Source organism: Cebidichthys violaceus, unplaced genomic scaffold (assembly GCF_023349555.1).
Source record: "Cebidichthys violaceus isolate CVI_PGR_0920_01 unplaced genomic scaffold, fCebVio1.0.p SCAF_17, whole genome shotgun sequence".
In the NCBI taxonomy this organism is placed as follows: domain Eukaryota; kingdom Metazoa; phylum Chordata; class Actinopteri; order Perciformes; family Stichaeidae; genus Cebidichthys; species Cebidichthys violaceus.
The window spans coordinates 3,589,282-3,607,196 of NW_027176340.1; the positions used below are offsets into that span (position 1 = coordinate 3,589,282).

Below are 17,915 nucleotides of genomic sequence, written 5' to 3' on the forward strand. Positions count from 1 at the left end.
ATCTCTTCACCAGATAATCCTGCATTATTTTGGAAGTACTTCCTCTCTGTTGATGTCACTTCCCGAAGAGAGAATCTAGACAGAGCCATTCTCTTTAGTGTTTGCCCTGTTCTCCCAATGTCCACCTCCTCACCGCCCGCATTTTGATATACAAACAACACAGAAAACTGACCATTAGCAAAAGCAAACGGTCGTGAACCAACGTGTATTATGGAGTAACTTAAAAACTGAACGAAAGGAACGACGAGGTGAGGTTTATTTTTTGGCAGTGACTTGTCGGGGAGGGGGGGGTTTGGCTAACGTTAGCTAGCTAGCCATTTCACCGGCTCTTCCCAGACTCCCCGTGTGTTATGAGACGTTTAACTAGCTCGTGAACTAGTGTCAAGTACTGCCGTTAATGTGGCGCGAGTGCTTCTTCCTGAAGACACCATTGCCGCAACCGTTGAGCTACCGTAAAGTGTGGAGGATCATTTTTTACAGAGGTCCCATTATGTCCACCCTCTGCCACTGCACCCAGTGAGCTAGTCGGCTAACGTGGTCCTCTGGGGGAAGCTTTGCAAAGCTACCTGTCGGCCCTACTTTTATGTACAGCTTGTTGTCTTCATAGCTGTAATGTCTGCTGTAGAGACGTCTTCACACAGACAGTCTGCTCATTATGGACTATACAAGCCCAATGATGTGAGGACGACTAAGCCCCATATTGTTACAGCTAGCTAGCTAGCTAGCTGGTTCATCGTGGCATATTGAAGCTGACTTTTTTACTAACATGTACGTTTATTTATACTGCCAATATTTTGTAGCGTGTTGTAAAAGCGTTGTAAAATAAGTTAATTGCACTTAAATCGCAGTGAGCGAAGGCTCCAATGGCCCCACAACACCCAGACTGTGACAGACACCTCCCAGCCGTGCGCCTCGTGAAGAGCAACACAATGAGCACAAAGTTGTTTGTGTTGACAACCAGACTAGCGTGGGGTTGTCTCCGTCAACACGTCGCGTTACATTGTCCGGTTGTCCTCGCTTAATGTCGGCACCCTGCTGCACAGATCTCTACCCCATGATGTGCGTTTATTTAAGTCAATGCTAACGTGTAAAGTCACTGGAGTCGTCACCTTGTCTCGCGCTGCTGTCATATCTTTTGTAACTTGTTGTAAATGAGGTAATCTGTAAAAGTCACAGTGAAACAAAGAACGTGACCTCCTTCATAATAATGAAATATGTTGAATAAATCTAAACGGATAGACCTGTTGTGTAACTTTGACCGATAACAACAGTGCAGAAACCAGAGCTCAACAGACACATGTGAATGTTCATTGAAGTGGATCCTGCTACTGTTTGTCATATAATGAGAGATCTGTTATGCTTTTCCTTCTGGACTTTTTACTAGTCTCTAGAAAACCATGTCAGTGGATTATTGTATCTTGTAAGTCAACATATTCTTAGCACATGGGCCTTTTTTCAGTTTAACAACTGTGACGATTAAAGGTGCCACACGTATCTTTTCAAGGTGTAAAGTTCAGTTTGAGGGTGCAAACGCTTCCTGAGAAGCTCGGTGGTTAGTATGTGTTGCTGCACAACAAGAAGCCATCTGCTGGCTCAGGTTAGCCAGCTGGAGCTGGTTTTGCAGGTTTTGCATGCTCTTTCCATCGCTTCATTGATTTCCCTCCCGCAATCCAAAACACATGCAAGTCCAGTAATTTAGAAACTAAATTGTCCATACATGTGAATGTGGTTCAGGCAACTTTGCTGGAGGCTCCTGTGTCTGTGATGGTGCATTTTTTTCTCTCTCCAATGATGTCATTTTCTTCATATGTATAAATGGGCACATCTTAGTGACTTATCTTATATCCTGACTTCCCAGGCAGAGCTTACATTCAGACTTCCTCAGTCAACAGTTCCTCCCACTTCGGCATTCACCATTGCTGCACTACAAAGCCCCCCCCCTCCCCCCACCATCTCGACCTCAGCCTAAGATTGACTAAGCTACGCCGACGAAGATGTCCCAGCTCCAGTTTCAGTGTCCGGCTAGCCCCATGCCTGCTGCCTCCGCCCCCCTGCAGCTGGGGCAGCCACAGCCTTGCTACAGCATCCCCTGCTCCTCGGGCACCCTACCCTCGGAGAGCGCCAGTCAGCCCATCAGGAGCTCCGCTCTCCCTGCAGGCTCAGCCACTCCCTATAACACCACCACAGGTTTGTGGCGTGCATATCTTCTGGAGGGCTGTCTGTATGCCATAGTCATTTGAAATATTTCAGGTTGTGCGCTTCTTATTTTAAAAGGTTCACGATGTCCTGCGCCTCTTTTTTAAGACTCTTTTGTGTATGTGACAGACTTTTTGAATAGGAGCAACCCTCCGTGTTAGTATTCATGATCATGCTTAGTTGTGAGTGTTTTGGATCTTATTTGTTGCCTTGTCACAGTATCTAACATGGCAAACCCTAAAGAGAAGACCCCCATGTGTTTGGTGAATGAGTTAGCCCGTTTCAACAAGATTCAGCCGGAGTATAAGCTGCTGTGTGAGCAAGGACCAGCTCACTCCAAGGTACTTTTAGAGTCATTTCTTTTACAGACGAACAATGCTGTTGTGTGGTGTCACAAGTTGCCATAGTGACGGACAATCTATTGTATTTCCTGTCAGATTTTCTCAGTTCGGCTCACACTGGGAGATCAGCACTGGGAGGCGGAGGGGACCAGCATCAAAAAAGCCCAGCATTCTGCTGCAGCATCGGCCCTCAGTGAGACGACGCTTCCCAAACCCACCATGAGGACGCCCCGCAACACAGGCAAGAACCCAGGTGGGCTCACCCCCCCCCCCACCTGGCTCCGTTGCTCTCTTTCTAATGTTTGTTAGCACTTTAGCAGAAAAGAGTTTTCTCACGTATAGTTATTTTGTTGGTGTTCTTTGTGCTGGCCTTGCAGCAGACGGCATGACACACACCATGGAGTTAAATGCACTATGTATGAAGCTTGGTAAAAAGCCTATGTATAAACCCATCGACCCATATCCGGGGATGAGACCGCCAAACTTCAATTACAACGTCCGGGCTCCAGGACCTTACCAGCGCTCTATGCAACAGTGAGTTTCCTTATTTTGGAAATGATAAAAAAAAGAGGACGTTCTTCCATTTCTGTTCTGATTATGGAATATTTCATGAAGTTTGATTTTGAGATGGAAAAAAAAAACAAAAACAGTTTTTTTCCATTTGATTTGTGTTGTGTGTGTGTCCAGGTACTATTACCCATTTCCTCCAGTGGGACCAATGATATACCATATGGAGCTTTCCATCGGAGGCCAGCAGTTCATTGGGAAGGGACGCACACGGCAGTTGGCCAAACACGAAGCTGCCGCCAAGGCCCTGAAAGTGCTTCATAAGGAGCCAATATTGCAACAGTTGCCAGTGGTGAGAAAAGAAGCGCAAGCTCAGCATGAAATATATTGCTCGAAAGCACATCGTGCGATTTTAATCTTTAATAATCTTCTCCTCTGGACAGATGAACGGAGAGCCCGAGGAGGAGAACCTCAACAAATCAGAAATCAGTCAAGTGTTTGAAATTGCACTGAAACGCAACTTGCCTGTCAACTTTGAGGTGATTTATGCAGTTTATAGGAACACGTCAGTTCAGTGATATGTAGACATATATGCATAATAATAATAATAGAACCCACATGCTCCTCTGTATCCTGATTTGTCTCTGTTGTTTTGCAGGTTTTAAAGGAAGAAGGCCCGCCCCATATGAAGAGTTTCATAGTGCTCGTCACAGTCGGGGAGTTCACTGGAGAGGGCGAAGGAAAGAGTAAAAAAATTGCCAAGAAGCTTGCAGCAGCCGCAGTGCTGGGGGAGTTGAGGAGGCTACCTCATATACCCAGTGTGGAAAAGACACTGCCGCGCATCAAAAAGAAAACAAAATCCATCATTAAGGTAAGGCAACCGGTGAGCTGTATAATCAGTACAAACTTAAAAGACTCTCCATTGAGTAGCGGTTCATTTGTCACGCCAATAGCTGCAGACCAGCCCAGAATATGGCCAGGGAATGAATCCCATCAGCCGCCTGGCTCAGATCCAGCAGGCCAAGAAGGAGAAGGAGCCAGAGTACAGCATGGTGACGGAGAGAGGTCTACCTCGGCGCAGGGAGTTCGTCATGCAGGTGATGCCGTCAACGTGGACTTCTGCAAACGTCTACGTTTCCCTTTTCCTTGTCGATTTTTCTCACCCATTCCTGTCTTTTCCTCTGCGATCGCCGGACGTTTTCGTGGCGCAGGTGACGGTGTGCGGCGAGACTGCCGAAGGCATGGGACCGAGCAAGAAGGTGGCCAAGAGGAACGCGGCGGAGAAAATGCTGGAGCTCTTGGGATATAAAGTGCCTCAGCCTCAGCCCCCGAAACCGGCACTCAAAACGGATGAAAAGGTACGGCGACACGAGCACGTCTGGTAAACATGGCAGACGAGAAAGATTTGATATCTGTGACAAACGTTCATTCCTTCTATATTGTTTTGTTTTTTTTAATATTTAGACCCCAGTGAAAAAACCTGGCGATGGGCGCAAAGTGACCTTTTTTGAGCCTGGCTCTGTAGAGGACGTGACATTGAGTAAGTGAGCATAGAGCTACTGAACTCAAATATTTGTGTAATTATTTCCGCCTAATAAATGTGCTTTTCCATTTTTGAAGGTTCCAAGGAGGAGGACTTCCGCCTGCCTTACTTGAGCCACCAGCAGCTGCCTGCAGGTATCCTGCCCATGGTCCCCGAAGTGGCTCAAGCAGTCGGCGCCTTCCAAGCCCCCCAGAATAAGGACTACAGTCGAGCTGCGCCCAACCCAGGCAAGGCCACAATCACTGCCATGATCGCCAACGAGCTGCTGTACGCGGGGACGTCACCGACTGCTGAGACCATCCTAAAGAACAAAAATAACCTGAACCAGCTTCCCCACGGACCCCTCACCAGGCCTTCAGAACAGCTCGGCTTCCTTTCATCGGTGCAAAACCTGCAGGTAAACCCATCGCATGTTCTCCTGTGGTGAATTCTAAAGACTTAAAAAACGGGTGAAGATGCATTTGATGAAGACTTATTTGCTTGCAGGTGGAATACAAAGATTTTCCCAAAAACAATAAAAATGAGTTTGTATCGCTCATTAACTGCTCCTCCCAACCGCCGCTCATCAGTCATGGGATTGGGAAAGATGTAGAATCCTGTCATGATATGGTGAGTTTAAAAAAAAAAAAAAAGAAAAGAAAAGCTACAACATGCATCATTCCGGTTTAATACTCTTTTAACAACCGGCAAGGAATAACGTTGCGTGTGAACTCTATCAGCTATCAGAGGAGAGACGACTGAACACACACAATTGGAAATGTGAGAGTATGTCGAAGCAAAGAAAAAATAATATAAACTTGAATATATGAAGTTGTTTGATGGAGATGTTTTCACAGTAATATAAATTGGATTCTAGAGAGTGAGTTATGACATGTTTAACGTCCTAACATTAGCGCTAAGCAGCTTATAATACATCATTAAAACTACTAATGCTAAGATGTTGTTTTTTTTAATTCGATTAAAAATACAATCATATATTTTCCTAATCGTTTTAATTGTTGTGTTTTTATGCAAATAAACACTATAGATGACAATAACCACGTGAAAGGATAACATTCATAATTTATGACGGTTCATATTGACTTTGTGATGAAAAACCCAGAATGCAATCTGGCGCTTCATGCAGTTGAGTATTGACAGATAATATTATTAATAAAGCAAAACTCTTTTTTTTTTATGCCATTCATTAATTGGAATGAATCTCTATTACTAAATAATACTAAAATAATCAATAGCTGCAGCCGTACACCATCTTTAAAAATAATTAGCAGTGATAAAAGTGACGAGTGGATCGTTCTTCTAAGGTGTGTGTGTGTGTGTGTGTGTGTGTGTGTGTGTGTGTGTGTGTGTGTGTGTGTGTGTGTGTGTGTGGGGGGGGGGGGGGGGGGGGGGGAGAGTTTACGGGCCCTATTTATTTAAACAGGATCTTATGGAGGACGGTCACAGATCGTTCTTGCTGACCTCTGCAGTAACCTGTGCCGTTCCTCACCTCCTCAGGCCGCGTTGAATATACTGAAGTTGCTCTCGGAGTGGGACCAGCAGTCAAGTGAAAGGACAGGAAACGGACCAGTCTCTCGGTAAGCTGAGACGAACGGCGAACCTTAAAGCTGCGTTTACGATGAGCCTTTCTGCTAATAACCATAATGAGCAATCAGAATAGAAATGCCTCATTTAATCACTTCAATCGGCATAAAATGGAGATGTTGTTTTGTCACTTGTGCTCTACTAATTGTCCAAGTGCTGCATGTTTCCCAGGGAACCTTGGGAGATAATCTATTCGTTTTCTGAATATAAACCGAAAGGCTTGGCTTTTGTTTAATAACTGCGTTCAACACGGGGATGGATTTGGTGTTTTGCATATTGTTTGTTTTTTTTGGTTTATTCAGCACACATAAATACTTCTATGGGATTTATAAACTAAATCGAATACATTTAAGATGATTTAACACTGGTGCACGCGAACACAGCCATTAAAATGAATATTTTGGTTTCTGATTAACTTGTTAACGGTGACACTATATGCGTCTTGTTTTCTGCAGGTGTGGCAAGCAGGACATGGAGGGTGACTTGCACCTCAAACAGGCGAACTCAAGCACATTGGCACAGACCCTGGACGGCACTGTTTAGATGATCGGGTTCGGTTGTCTGTGAAAGCACTCGAGAAAACTCCGACACTGTTACTAGTTTCTAGAAGGCTGCAGGACGCTTCTGTGGACTCTAAAGCATCCACTCTTCATATTCATCTTTCCAAAAATGTTCACGGTTAAACAAGATTGAAAGGACAAAAATTGGTTCCTCCGCTCGATCTTGTTTAATTGTACACAGTATTTATTTTTGTTGCTTTCGTAGAACAAGTTGCTGCATCCTAGTCAATGAGTTGAGGGGTTTTACTGGGTGGAGAAACAAAAAAAAAGAAGCAATTAACTGTGAATTCTGTTCTGTTTTTTTTTTTTCCTTTGTGTGACCTTCTAATTCTTTTTTTTTTTTTTTTTTTTTTTTTTTTAAGTCTTTTATGTTTCATCCCCCGCTTCAGTTCATCTAACGGTTCGGACCTCTTCTTTGTCTAGGGTGCAGCTGACGTGATTCTCCTACAGTGCTTTACATCAACGACCACAAAGCGAAGTGTTATTGACATTACCATGTAGGGCTGGGAAGCATTTGTGACTAAACGTAGCGTGTGATGTAATGTGAAGTTGTCTCCGCCGTGTGTGAACGGGGGACGTTTCCCTGTCGCGTCGATACTTCCACTCCCTCCCCCGTGTGTGTCAGCCTCCCTCCTCTCTCCGCTCCCCATGGTGATTAAACTTACGTGCAGACGTGCACAAAACCAAGACTTTGCTCGTCTTTTTCTTCACCTGACGAAAATTAAAAAAAAGTTTCTGTTCTCTACCAGCTGCTGGGTCATTTATTAGCATTTATTAACCTTTATCTGTTGTTGGCATAACCGTTGAACGCTATTGATGCGTTGAACAGCAATTTAGATTATTTACGATGTTATCTATTACGCATTTGTGCCATATTGTGAAATATATTAAAAGATCTTAGAGATTGCTCAGCCCTAAGGGTTCAATGCACGCTTGTGCATCGTTTAAATTTGATCAACTCTGATTCTTCTGAGTTCTGATTCTTCTAATATTTGAGTTCTTAAAATAAAAAAGGCACCTTCATTTTTTTATAAGAATTTAGCTGCTAGATATTTACATAATAAAAAGGTAATCAGTGATTCATTTTTAAAATCAAGAAACATGTAAATGTTCTTTTTACGCAAACGTTTTTTTTAATTTTTATTCTAGTGCCCAAACATGAGCTCGTTCTGGGACGTGATGACGATGACGAGGCATTTTAAACGTTGTACGTTCTTACATTATGCTTTATCATTAGTCATACTTGCTTCCCTGCATGAAAATAGTTTTGCGCCGTCCTCTGATAACAGCCTCGCTTGTAATACCCCCGACTTCCTGCTAACATGACAGTTTTACCTTCGTCAGCGTTATTACTCTTTTCATGCCCTGTGAAATTTAAAAGAACACAATCACAGAAATCACTCTCATCACACTTTTCACGTTCGGCGTAGCGGTTTTCATTCATTTTATTTGATGTAAACATAAGACGGCTTAATAACCCGCTGGTACGTTATTAAATGACAGATATTAAAGTCGCTCCACTGGTTCAGGATTCGGTCACTGGACAGTGTTTGTGTCGTCTCACAGGTTTGAAGGGACCTTAAACTCCGTCTGAAATGTGTGTTTTTTTTCGGCTGCTGATGACCACTTGGCTGAGTCGTCATCTAGCGCACACTTCCGAATGATCCTCCTTAAGATCGCATCCGTCTGGCCTCTGCACTACTTCTGATCGTTCGTTATTGACTCACTGCTGTCCACACAAGCTTTCTTTTTTCTTTTTTCTTTTTTTTTAAGGACATTTCATTTTAATTTTGAAGGTTTTGACTCCCAAAAGTTGTCTTTAAGTGTGCTCAGGTGCGACTATGCGACCTTAACAGAGCCGTTGGACGTTTGTTTCTTCTTGGCGTCAATGAAAGGGTACATGCACTTGTCGGACCCCATGAAACGATACGTGATCACGTTTGATTCCCACGGCAGCAGTCTGAAAAAGAACAGAAAATACTGAACATCTGCTGCTAAGCAACTTGTATACGGTCTGTGGTTGATACGAAGGTGTAGCTTTTGTTCTTACGCTCTGGAGAGGAACGGCAGGTATGTGAGGCGGGGGATGCACACTAGCGGTTGGTCGATCAGGATGGCGTTCATGGCCTGCTCCACGCAGTACCGGGGCTCCAGAGGAGGTAGGAGCAGTTCCACTTCCTCCCTAGTGGGGGCATCAAAGGACAAGCAGGCCTGTCACTTAAGGAGTTGGTATTTAGCATTTTGGAAAGCAAACCCAAACATGAGCAGCCAACCATATTCCTGTGTTTAATTTAGCATATGAACATTAAACGTTTCAGAACGATTACTGCAAAGGAAATACGTTGGAAACCTGAATATAGCGGAACAGAAGCAAACCGGCAAGTCTTTAATAATGGAGTTCATGAAGGAAAGTGGTGTGTCTGTGTTGGTTGGGTTGAAATCACCCCATTCACGTTTAATGAAAGGATGGGATTGAATTGGTGACGATCTATGCATTTAGTTTACCGTATCTTGCAGCCTTCAAACATGCCCGTGTCTACGATGTAAGGGCACACGAGGGTCGTCTTCACTCCTTCCACTTCATCAGCCAGCAGCTCATGTGCCAGAGACTCGTGGAAGCCCACTGCAGCAAACTTACTGGCACAGTAATCCTGTCTCAAACGAAAAAAAAATCAAAACTGCCATTGAATAATTTACCATTTACACAATTATCGTTAAATACCTCAGACCTGCTCAGACTTTAGCGATATGACTTTAGACAGAGAAGCGAGAGAACGACTGTATCGGTAAAGCTGTCGTGTCTTTGTGGTGCGCTGATGTTTCTCTCCCTCTCTCCCTGGTTCACCTCGACGCAAGCTGTGCTGAAGAGACCGAGGACGCTGGCAATGGTGACGATGTGTCCGTGATTCTGGGCCTTCATCTGAGGGAGAAAGGCCTTCACTGTCTGAGGCACGCACGCACACGCACACACACACACACACACACACACACACACACACACACACACACACACACAAGCATGTTATTATGAGGCAACAAACCGTGTAGTGTTCATACGACTTAAATGACTTAAATGTTGCTCAATGCGAGGGAAGCTTATGTTTTCCAGCAGCTTCTCATTAAGAGGATTTATGCGGGGATATCCTACTGTGTAGTCCATAGTGTGAAGCGGATAAAGCTATTAGCGTCACACATTTTACATGTCATGTGTCACACATGTGCACAATAACCTGCTCTGTACCGCAGCCGAGGCTGAACACGTCGTACATTGTGACGATCAAAAGCTTCATTTCTCCCTTTTCTAGACGTGACTCCTCAACATTCACTTCTATACATCGAGACGATGACTGAATTCCACCCACAAGTGGTCGTCGCCTTACTTGTGTAATGTATGCGTGGTTTTGCTGCTAAATATCCACAGAGGATGTGCCTCAGAATGACATTTTAATGAAACATGAAGCTGCACAGACGAACTGTTTTTGATCGTATGCCAACTTTTATGACTTAGTTTTTGAAGTATTTACTAAAACTGGCACACAATCAAATCTGTCTGTTTACGCACAGCTGAAAAAAAAAAGTCTGAATTATGATCAATATTTGATTTCATTCAAACAAAAGTTACTGATTGGGAAATACGAACACAATTTACTCTCCTTACCGTGATTAGAGAAGCGATTATTATTATGGATGAGCAGATTAATAAGAAGTACCTGTACCGAGCTAACATGAAAAAGAATACATAGATCCGTCTCTGTCCTCGTGGTAATAAGACGTTTATTACTATGTAATAAGTCATGGGCAGCTGGACTTCCTGCCTGGTCTAAAGGATGTTGTCTTGACTCTAGGTGTGATTGGTGAAATATCTTAACACATTTGACTTTTGAATAGTAGAGTTCTCACCCAGAAGAGGGCGTGGCAGTTGACTTTCATGGTCCTCTCGATGAGTTCATCGGGACAGTCTAACATGCGCTCCCCGGCCACCACTCCAGCGTTGTTCACCAGCATTGTGACGTCCCGGCCCAAGTCCTTTCGCACGAGCTCCGCGTTGCGATACACGTCGTCCCTGTTGGTCACATCCACCGTGTAAGTGTGCGCCTCACCCCCCATCTCGCGCACCAGCTTGGCCGTCTTCTCGTTGGGACCGCTGTTTACGTCCCACAGCACCACCTCTGCCCCGTGCTTGGTGAATTCCTGCGCGAAGAGACGACCCAGGCCGCCACCCGATCCGGTGATCAGCACCAGCTCGCCGTCAATGGGCTTGGTGCGAGGGCGCAGGAAAACCCGGACGGAGTTGCGCAGGATGAAGTAGATCACGTCTAGCAGCATCATCTGGAGGTCCATTAGGAAAATCATTGTTCAACTACTTTACTGCTGACGGCCTTGATCAGCAGCAGCCTACAGTGGATGACGCTTCACGCCTTGTTATCTGGGACGGTGTGTGTTTCCTACGGCCCGACGTTAAGCGTTAGACCGCGTTAGTGGAAAAAGATGCAGACGGCCGAGCTGGTGTTCCCCTCCTTCTGTGACCCTCAGCCTCCATCCGTGGTTTATTTAAACACTCTCCTCCCGGATTAGAGGAAATACCTCGAGCTCCTAATGAAATCACTGTTGATGCAATAATGTATGCTTTTGCACCGTTACTGAGACAAACGGCATCAGATTCTTTAAGTACATTATTATTCTAAAGTTCACAGCATTGCACGTACTGTACACTCAACGTAGGCTGCCTCTAAATACCATATTACACATATTACACACCTTTATTTAAATATAAATACCATTACATGTGTATTCAAACACCTCAGTTTATCTCTCAGGCTTCTCAGTGCAAACAGCCTCAACTGTGCCATGACTAATGAATATTTCATATAATCTACACATGTATGTGTTGTGTATTTATGTAACGGTATTTTAAGTAATACTAGATAAGTAAGAAAAGGAGAATTAACAGCTGCTAATTGAGTACAAATGCTCTCAGACAGCTTGTACACACAGCGAGTGCCGTGGCTCAGATGTTTGCACTGATGCATCGCAGCGAAGTTGTCGTCGAGCATTTAATTAAGTTTACATTTCTAGTTCACCGTACAAGGACACACTTTAGTTCTGCCCCGCGATCACATTAAATAAGAACATAAGGAGATTATGTTAATGGCAACTTTAAATCTCTGCATTGTTACTTATGTCCCATGAAAGCTGCTTGTTGTGTGTCACGTTTTTGCTTTTTTTTTTTTTTTTTTTTGGTGAACACTGCCGGCCTTGTTTACTCCCCTGTGGTGGCTTGTGAGCCATTTGCAATGTTTTAACCTATAAATTAAAATGATAAATCACCTCCATTTATTGTTGCGTCTTAGCTGATATTACTACCATTAATGTAAAGGTCATCTATGCATATCTGCAGTATATATTCTAAAGATAATGAACAACAACATTTTAACCAGGTTGATTTTTTTTTGATCTCACAACAAATATTGATATATTTATTTATATATACAGAATTTATATACAGAAATAGGCCAAGGCTGTAAAAGGAGTTTAGTCGAAATGCTGCCAAGAATTGTTGCCCTACTGTGACTTGTTGAGCAACGCTTCAGCAACAGCAAAGATCATATCAAAGCGAGCTCCTTAAATCTGCTGGTAATACCTGAACATGGGCATGCAGCTCAAGAGTTGTGGATCCAGTGGGCAGATTCTTTTCTGATTGTTTGCCAGCCAGTGTTCCTGTTGTTTTTTTATATGCTATATAAAAAATATTTGACTGTAGTGTTTTCTACTGGCGGGAAGCCATCCGACACCGGGCCATTTATGTCTTTTCAGAACTGAGTTAATCGAATCCGTGCAACTTTTAAGACACGATCCATGGCCCAAATGTAAACAATAATCAATGATTTTGCTGTGAGAATTACTTTAGAAATTAAGACTATTGCTTCTTCAAGTTGCCTGATGATAAAAAAGAGAAATACATTATAAGAACATGAGAGAGGGCGTGACTGGTGTCTATGGGCCAGCGGTTGTGTATGTGTAGCGCTGACATGTTTAACGGAGCAATCAGTGCTCATCGTCTCTAAAGCAGTTGTGTAGGGGGCCACAAGGTGGGGCCACAAGGTGGGGCCACACAACTGTCACGGTAATGCTTTTTCACTGTGTCTCTATGTATGTTTCCCTCAGTTGCTAATCTTGAGCTTGTGGTGTTTTGAGCAGTCTAATCTTTCAGCTCACCCCTCTTTTCTGTTCCCATCTTCTCCCGGGACACACACACACACACACACACACACACACACACACACACACACACACACACACACACACAGCAGAAGGCTACTGGGAGTCTTAGTTCTAGTGAGCCTGCACTGCCCACACTGTTGTTCTTTTTGCATGAATAACCTCAGCCACCAGGAGTTTCATTAATCCACTGTTTTCACATGTTGAGGCACACATGTGGGCCTGGGAAGCTTGTTGCTACGCCGACAGAGAGAGAGAGAGAGAGAGAGAGAGAGAGAGAGAGAGAGAGAGAGAGAGAGAGAGACTTTAAGCAAAAACTGGGGTTTTGCAAGTGAAGGTAGATTTTTTTTATATATTTTACTGATGGTTTCTGCAGAAAATTGTAAAATGCCATGCAAATGCATCCTAGCGGGGGTCCATATCATCTGTTTCTGCCATTTAGCCCCAGTAATTAGGTGAGCTTTCTTAATTTAATTCAGGCAGGCTAATGCTTAATATATTGTAATGCAGGAAAAACTATATTGTAAATCAAAACACAGTGAAAACAGATTTAGTTTTATGCTTTGGGAAGATCAAGCAATGCATTTGGAGAGGTAGCAAACGAACCATAACACTTAACTACAGTGGTGAACTGTTCCTTTAAGAGATACAGAGTTGACACATGAATAACTTCCAACTCACCGGTCAGTGCCTCGACTCCTGTTGACCGATCAACAGATGAGAGGAGTGAGTTAACATCAACGCTTTTATAAACACTTTAACAGGACAGAACTTTCAAACACTCCGCCGGTGAACAGCCTCAGACTGGGATTACTGCTAAATCTAATATTATAACAGAGCCCACTGTCGTGATGACAGTCGGGAGGAGCAGTTCTGTCACCTTGGTTTGTCTCGGGGTCTCTTTATTCCTCGTCGGTCCGTGTCGGTCGGGCTGTCGGGAGACAGGTCTATGTTGCATCGGCCGGGACCCGTCGTGCATCAGCAAAGGATGGAGGTCCGACCGGTCCTACGGCCCCTGCTACTGCGACCAGGCCTGTGTCTCCACTCTGGACTGCTGCCACGACTATGAGACAGCCTGCCCAGGTGGGTTCTGTTTGTCAAATATTAAATTCAATGTAATCTATTGCAGAACATTGTAATGTTGGTATTAGTGAGACTGGCTTTTTTTGTTTTGTTTTGCATACTTAATAAAATAGCCATCATATAGCCTACACCAGTAGAAACATAGGCCTAACCAAACTGATACAAGACATTTACATAATTATACTATTATTTCGTATTAGAAGCCAAATTTGCTGTGGATCTCTGGGTGGCTTTGAGAAATGTTAATAGAGAGACTGTCATATTTACTGGAGGTCTACGATGTCGCTGAAATGTTCTGACTTGTTGACCTGAGAAGTGACAACTGGTTGTCTCTTGTCCCTCAGCGCTGTCCTGTGTGGTGAGCGAGTGGACGCAGTGGTCGGGCTGTGCTGAGCCCTGCAGGGCCACAGTCCGCAGGCGGAGCAGGACGATCCTGCAGGAGCCACTCAACGCAGGCAGACCCTGTCCCAATCTGGAGGAGCAAGCCGGCTGCGCGGAGTACTGGTCCCAGCAAGGGAACTGTCACAACCCACTCGGTGAGAAAAATATACATGGTTCCTGTGGGATCATCACATTATTCTCCGACACTCGGTGGAATAACTTAATCCTGTTATCTAGTGAAAGTTATTAAGAAGAAATATCGCTTGGTACAGCGAGGTTATTCAAAAGAGTATTGATTAAGCAATATCACGTCTGAAGTTAATAGCTGGAACAGTGTAAAAAAAAACAGCAACACTCTTACTTGTTAACTGACCTGTAAAAGACAATCAAATAATGCTGAAAACCACATATCCCTTCATACACCCACTAATGATTAAGAAGATCATTTCACATCTAATTCTGATATTCAAAAAACACATGAGTCACATGCAAAACAAGGGATTTGTTTTAATTACGACCTTGTTGTCATTTTAGATATATGTCAACATTGTTAGATTGTATAAATGTTGACTCAGCGAATAGAAAAAGTTCTGATAATCCTACATGTGCTGTCTTTAATCATTTAATTCATATGTTTCATCATAACATATGCTGCTGTGGCAATGAAGCACATAGTAAGAAGAGCAGAAATACAGATTTTGACATTTTATTACCTGCTCTATTGACAAGGATGTATACAACTGCACAGAATATCTTGTCCTGATGTATGTTTTGATGTAAAAGAGTGATAGTGGGGTTCGGATCCACGGGGGTCTTCAGACATATGTAGCAGTTCAAGCAGTATCATTTCAAACCATCTGATGAAGCACATGACTGCATCTGTTTCTTCCAGCCTCCCAGGCTGTTTCTCACCAGAGAGTCTTACTTTCATGAACATTTTCCCAGCACACGCTCATTTGAAAGGTATTAGGTATACTGCAACATATGGTCGCATGTGATGTTCTCACCATGGATGCTCCCTCTGCAGTCCCAGCACTGATTATCACGGGAGGCTACGGCAACGCCAGGAAGAAGAGAGACATCCCTGACAGCAGCGACATTATAGGGTAACAAGTTCTGTTTTTTTTGCCTTTGATATGTTCTCATGTATTGTCAATATGAATTTACTCTGAATTTGGTTCGTGTGTGTGTGTTTGTGTAAAATAGGTATTGTGTCCAGTTTCAGTTGACCTCTCTGACTAAAGGATGCCAGCAGAGTTGGGGTCCACACACCCAGTGGATGCAGCACCTGAGGGAGGGGCACCGCGTGTGTGTCGAGTGCCAGCCGCCGGCTCTCGCTGCTGGACAGACGCATTGCGCCGGAGACGGAGAGGAAAACGAAGAGGGCAGGTGACAATGCAAAGAACCGAGAATGTTCTTCATCATGATTGGAAAATTAAAAAAAAAAAATAAAGCTATGTCTGTCAGCTAACATTTTTTTTTTTTTAAATTCATAAAGCCTCACAAATGTAAGTTTGTGCTGCTCATGTTAATGACCGGGGAAGAGATAGATAAGGTGTTTGTGTTTAAAGCCCAGCCAAGGGTTTATTCAACCATGAAATTAGATCTTCTCCCCTAACTCTCCACGAACAAAACAAATTATCCCAGAACGTTGAACTGTTCCTTTAAGGATATGCTATAGTAGGATTACTGTAGCTCATAAAATGCAAGCCTAAAAAAAAAAAAGTCAAATTTTCTGTAATTGCATCGCTACAGAAGCAGTGATTACACCATATGAACTCTTTGCAATTGACCATGCAGTCTTTGAGAGCAGTCCATTCACAGACGTGCCTTAAAGGAGCTCAGTGGAGATTTCTTGGAGCCAAATAAAAGTTCTGTTTACATTTCAGTGTGTCTCACCAACACACATTGCGTGATGCATGTACTTCCTTCCTCATTAAAACCTCTGCAAAGCTGATTTTAACCATTGTTTACACCCCATGTTCACCAGTAGGAAGTCTTCTTCTTCTCTGCTTTTATTTGATGCATCGCTGCAAATATTGCAGCATTACCGGCACCAGTAGAATAGTCGTAGAATAGTGGGACCACCGTTGCCATGAATGTGTATGGCGTGCATGTGGCATGCACGTGATGAATAACCAGATCTACAGGACGCACATCGTCGCACTGCGTGGACAGAAGGTCTTAGTATCTCGCAACAGTCTAGCTTGTATAACACTGTCCTGTTTCTGACACAATAGCTGTGTCTGTTTTTTAAGAGGTGCATTTGTTGGTGGACTACCGACGTGTCGATCAGTTGTGTTGGATCTCTCAGATCTGATCGGTAACAGTGAGGACTACCGCTAGATGGCGCCATTGTTTATCTCTTTGGATTTAAAGAGAAACCGTGTGACCGCTAACTCCTTCCTCCCTCCATGATTCCTTGCAGAAGACAGTCTCTCCAGTGGCAGGCGGTGGGAAACCCTCGGTGCAGGGGTGTGTGGAGGCGTGTGGGGAGGCTGGAGGCCTGTTCCTGCCCAACAGCCCACAGCTTCCTCTTTATCTAACCTCCTCCTCTACATGTTTACTCAGACTTGTGTTTAAAGAACAATCTGCCCGAATATGAAATACTGGCCACAATGCAACGCTCCTTTGTGCCTTCTTCTCCAGATTAGTGCACGTAAACATTTTGTTAATGCGGCTGAATTTGTTCCAATGAAAATCCTATTTCTTAATCACAATATAATACATTTATTGTCCTTACTGCTCAACAAAAAGCTTTAATATTACATATTCCTGTTTCGTTTTTGCATCAAAAGCTGCAAATTACCAGTAAAATGAAAGTCAGAAATCCCCTAATCAAAATGTAAAGTGATTTGATTTATTTCATTTTAGTCATCCAAGGGAAATGTTGCTTTGTCTTAAGAAATAGAAATATCTTCGGACATAGAGACACTTTTTTTTTTTTTTTTTTTAAACATGACAAGTACTGGCTCTGTGTGAATCACAACCAGTCACAACGCCAAAAGTTACAACATGCACTGAACAATAGAACATTTATACAGAAACAACAGCATAGAAAGTCAACAGGTAAAAATGAGTTTTGTTTTTTTTACAAAACAGACAGCCTCGGGACCTACAAACAACATTGTATAAGAGCTGGCTAAGGTCGTTCAAATAGCTTTTTTTTTTTTCAATTCCCTGGAAACAGTGTTCTTTATAAAGACTGATGGCTTAGGCAAGGTTGGGGTCAATTTCACTGAGAGCTTTAAACGTAGAAAAAAATATAGTTTGTGTTTTTAATTTGTACTCGGTTTTAATTAGTCTCATGCTCTAATACTGGTTCCTTTTATTGTGTCGTGTGTCGTGTGTGTGTTTTACTCCATCAAGGCATCCTGAATCGACCCCAACCCTGTAATACAGTGTTATATTCAGAGTGTGTGGAATTGGGCTGTACTTGCTAAAGCAGTGGTTCTCACTGGGTTTGGAAAGTACCACGTCCTTGAAAAAGGTTCCTATGGG

General features: G+C 43.4%; 3 protein-coding genes across 4 annotated transcripts; 2 read left to right on the forward strand and 1 right to left on the reverse strand.

The window, feature by feature from the left end:
• Positions 1-2: 2 nt before the first annotated feature.
• Positions 3-7,418, forward strand: stau1 (staufen double-stranded RNA binding protein 1). Of its 2 annotated transcripts, none has more exons than XM_068712168.1 (15): positions 3-248; positions 1,859-2,187; positions 2,416-2,537; positions 2,634-2,790; positions 2,915-3,071; positions 3,225-3,396; positions 3,488-3,583; positions 3,703-3,915; positions 3,998-4,141; positions 4,256-4,402; positions 4,509-4,584; positions 4,665-4,984; positions 5,074-5,196; positions 6,085-6,164; positions 6,627-7,418. In XM_068712168.1, the coding sequence occupies exons 2-15, from the start codon at positions 1,995-1,997 to the stop codon at positions 6,712-6,714; spliced, it is 2,088 nt and encodes a 695-aa protein (XP_068568269.1). In that variant the 5' UTR covers positions 3-248; positions 1,859-1,994; the 3' UTR covers positions 6,715-7,418. The 2 variants fall into 2 exon arrangements, with proteins under 2 accessions (XP_068568269.1, XP_068568270.1); XM_068712169.1 differs by having other exon boundaries at positions 2,634-2,778.
• A 697-nt stretch (positions 7,419-8,115) lies between these two features.
• On the reverse strand, positions 8,116-11,084 carry rdh20 (retinol dehydrogenase 20). The gene is made up of 5 exons (XM_068711707.1): positions 10,632-11,084; positions 9,577-9,675; positions 9,237-9,382; positions 8,782-8,913; positions 8,116-8,691 (listed from the first exon to the last, which is right to left on the reverse strand). Exons 1-5 carry the CDS (start codon positions 11,082-11,084, stop codon positions 8,571-8,573), a joined length of 951 nt encoding a protein of 316 aa, XP_068567808.1. The 3' UTR covers positions 8,116-8,570.
• A 2,717-nt stretch (positions 11,085-13,801) lies between these two features.
• si:dkey-7k24.5 (somatomedin-B and thrombospondin type-1 domain-containing protein) lies at positions 13,802-17,580 on the forward strand. The gene is made up of 5 exons (XM_068712170.1): positions 13,802-14,033; positions 14,378-14,569; positions 15,442-15,520; positions 15,621-15,803; positions 16,843-17,580. Exons 1-5 carry the CDS (start codon positions 13,802-13,804, stop codon positions 16,958-16,960), a joined length of 804 nt encoding a protein of 267 aa, XP_068568271.1. The 3' UTR covers positions 16,961-17,580.
• The last annotated feature ends 335 nt before the right edge of the window (positions 17,581-17,915 follow it).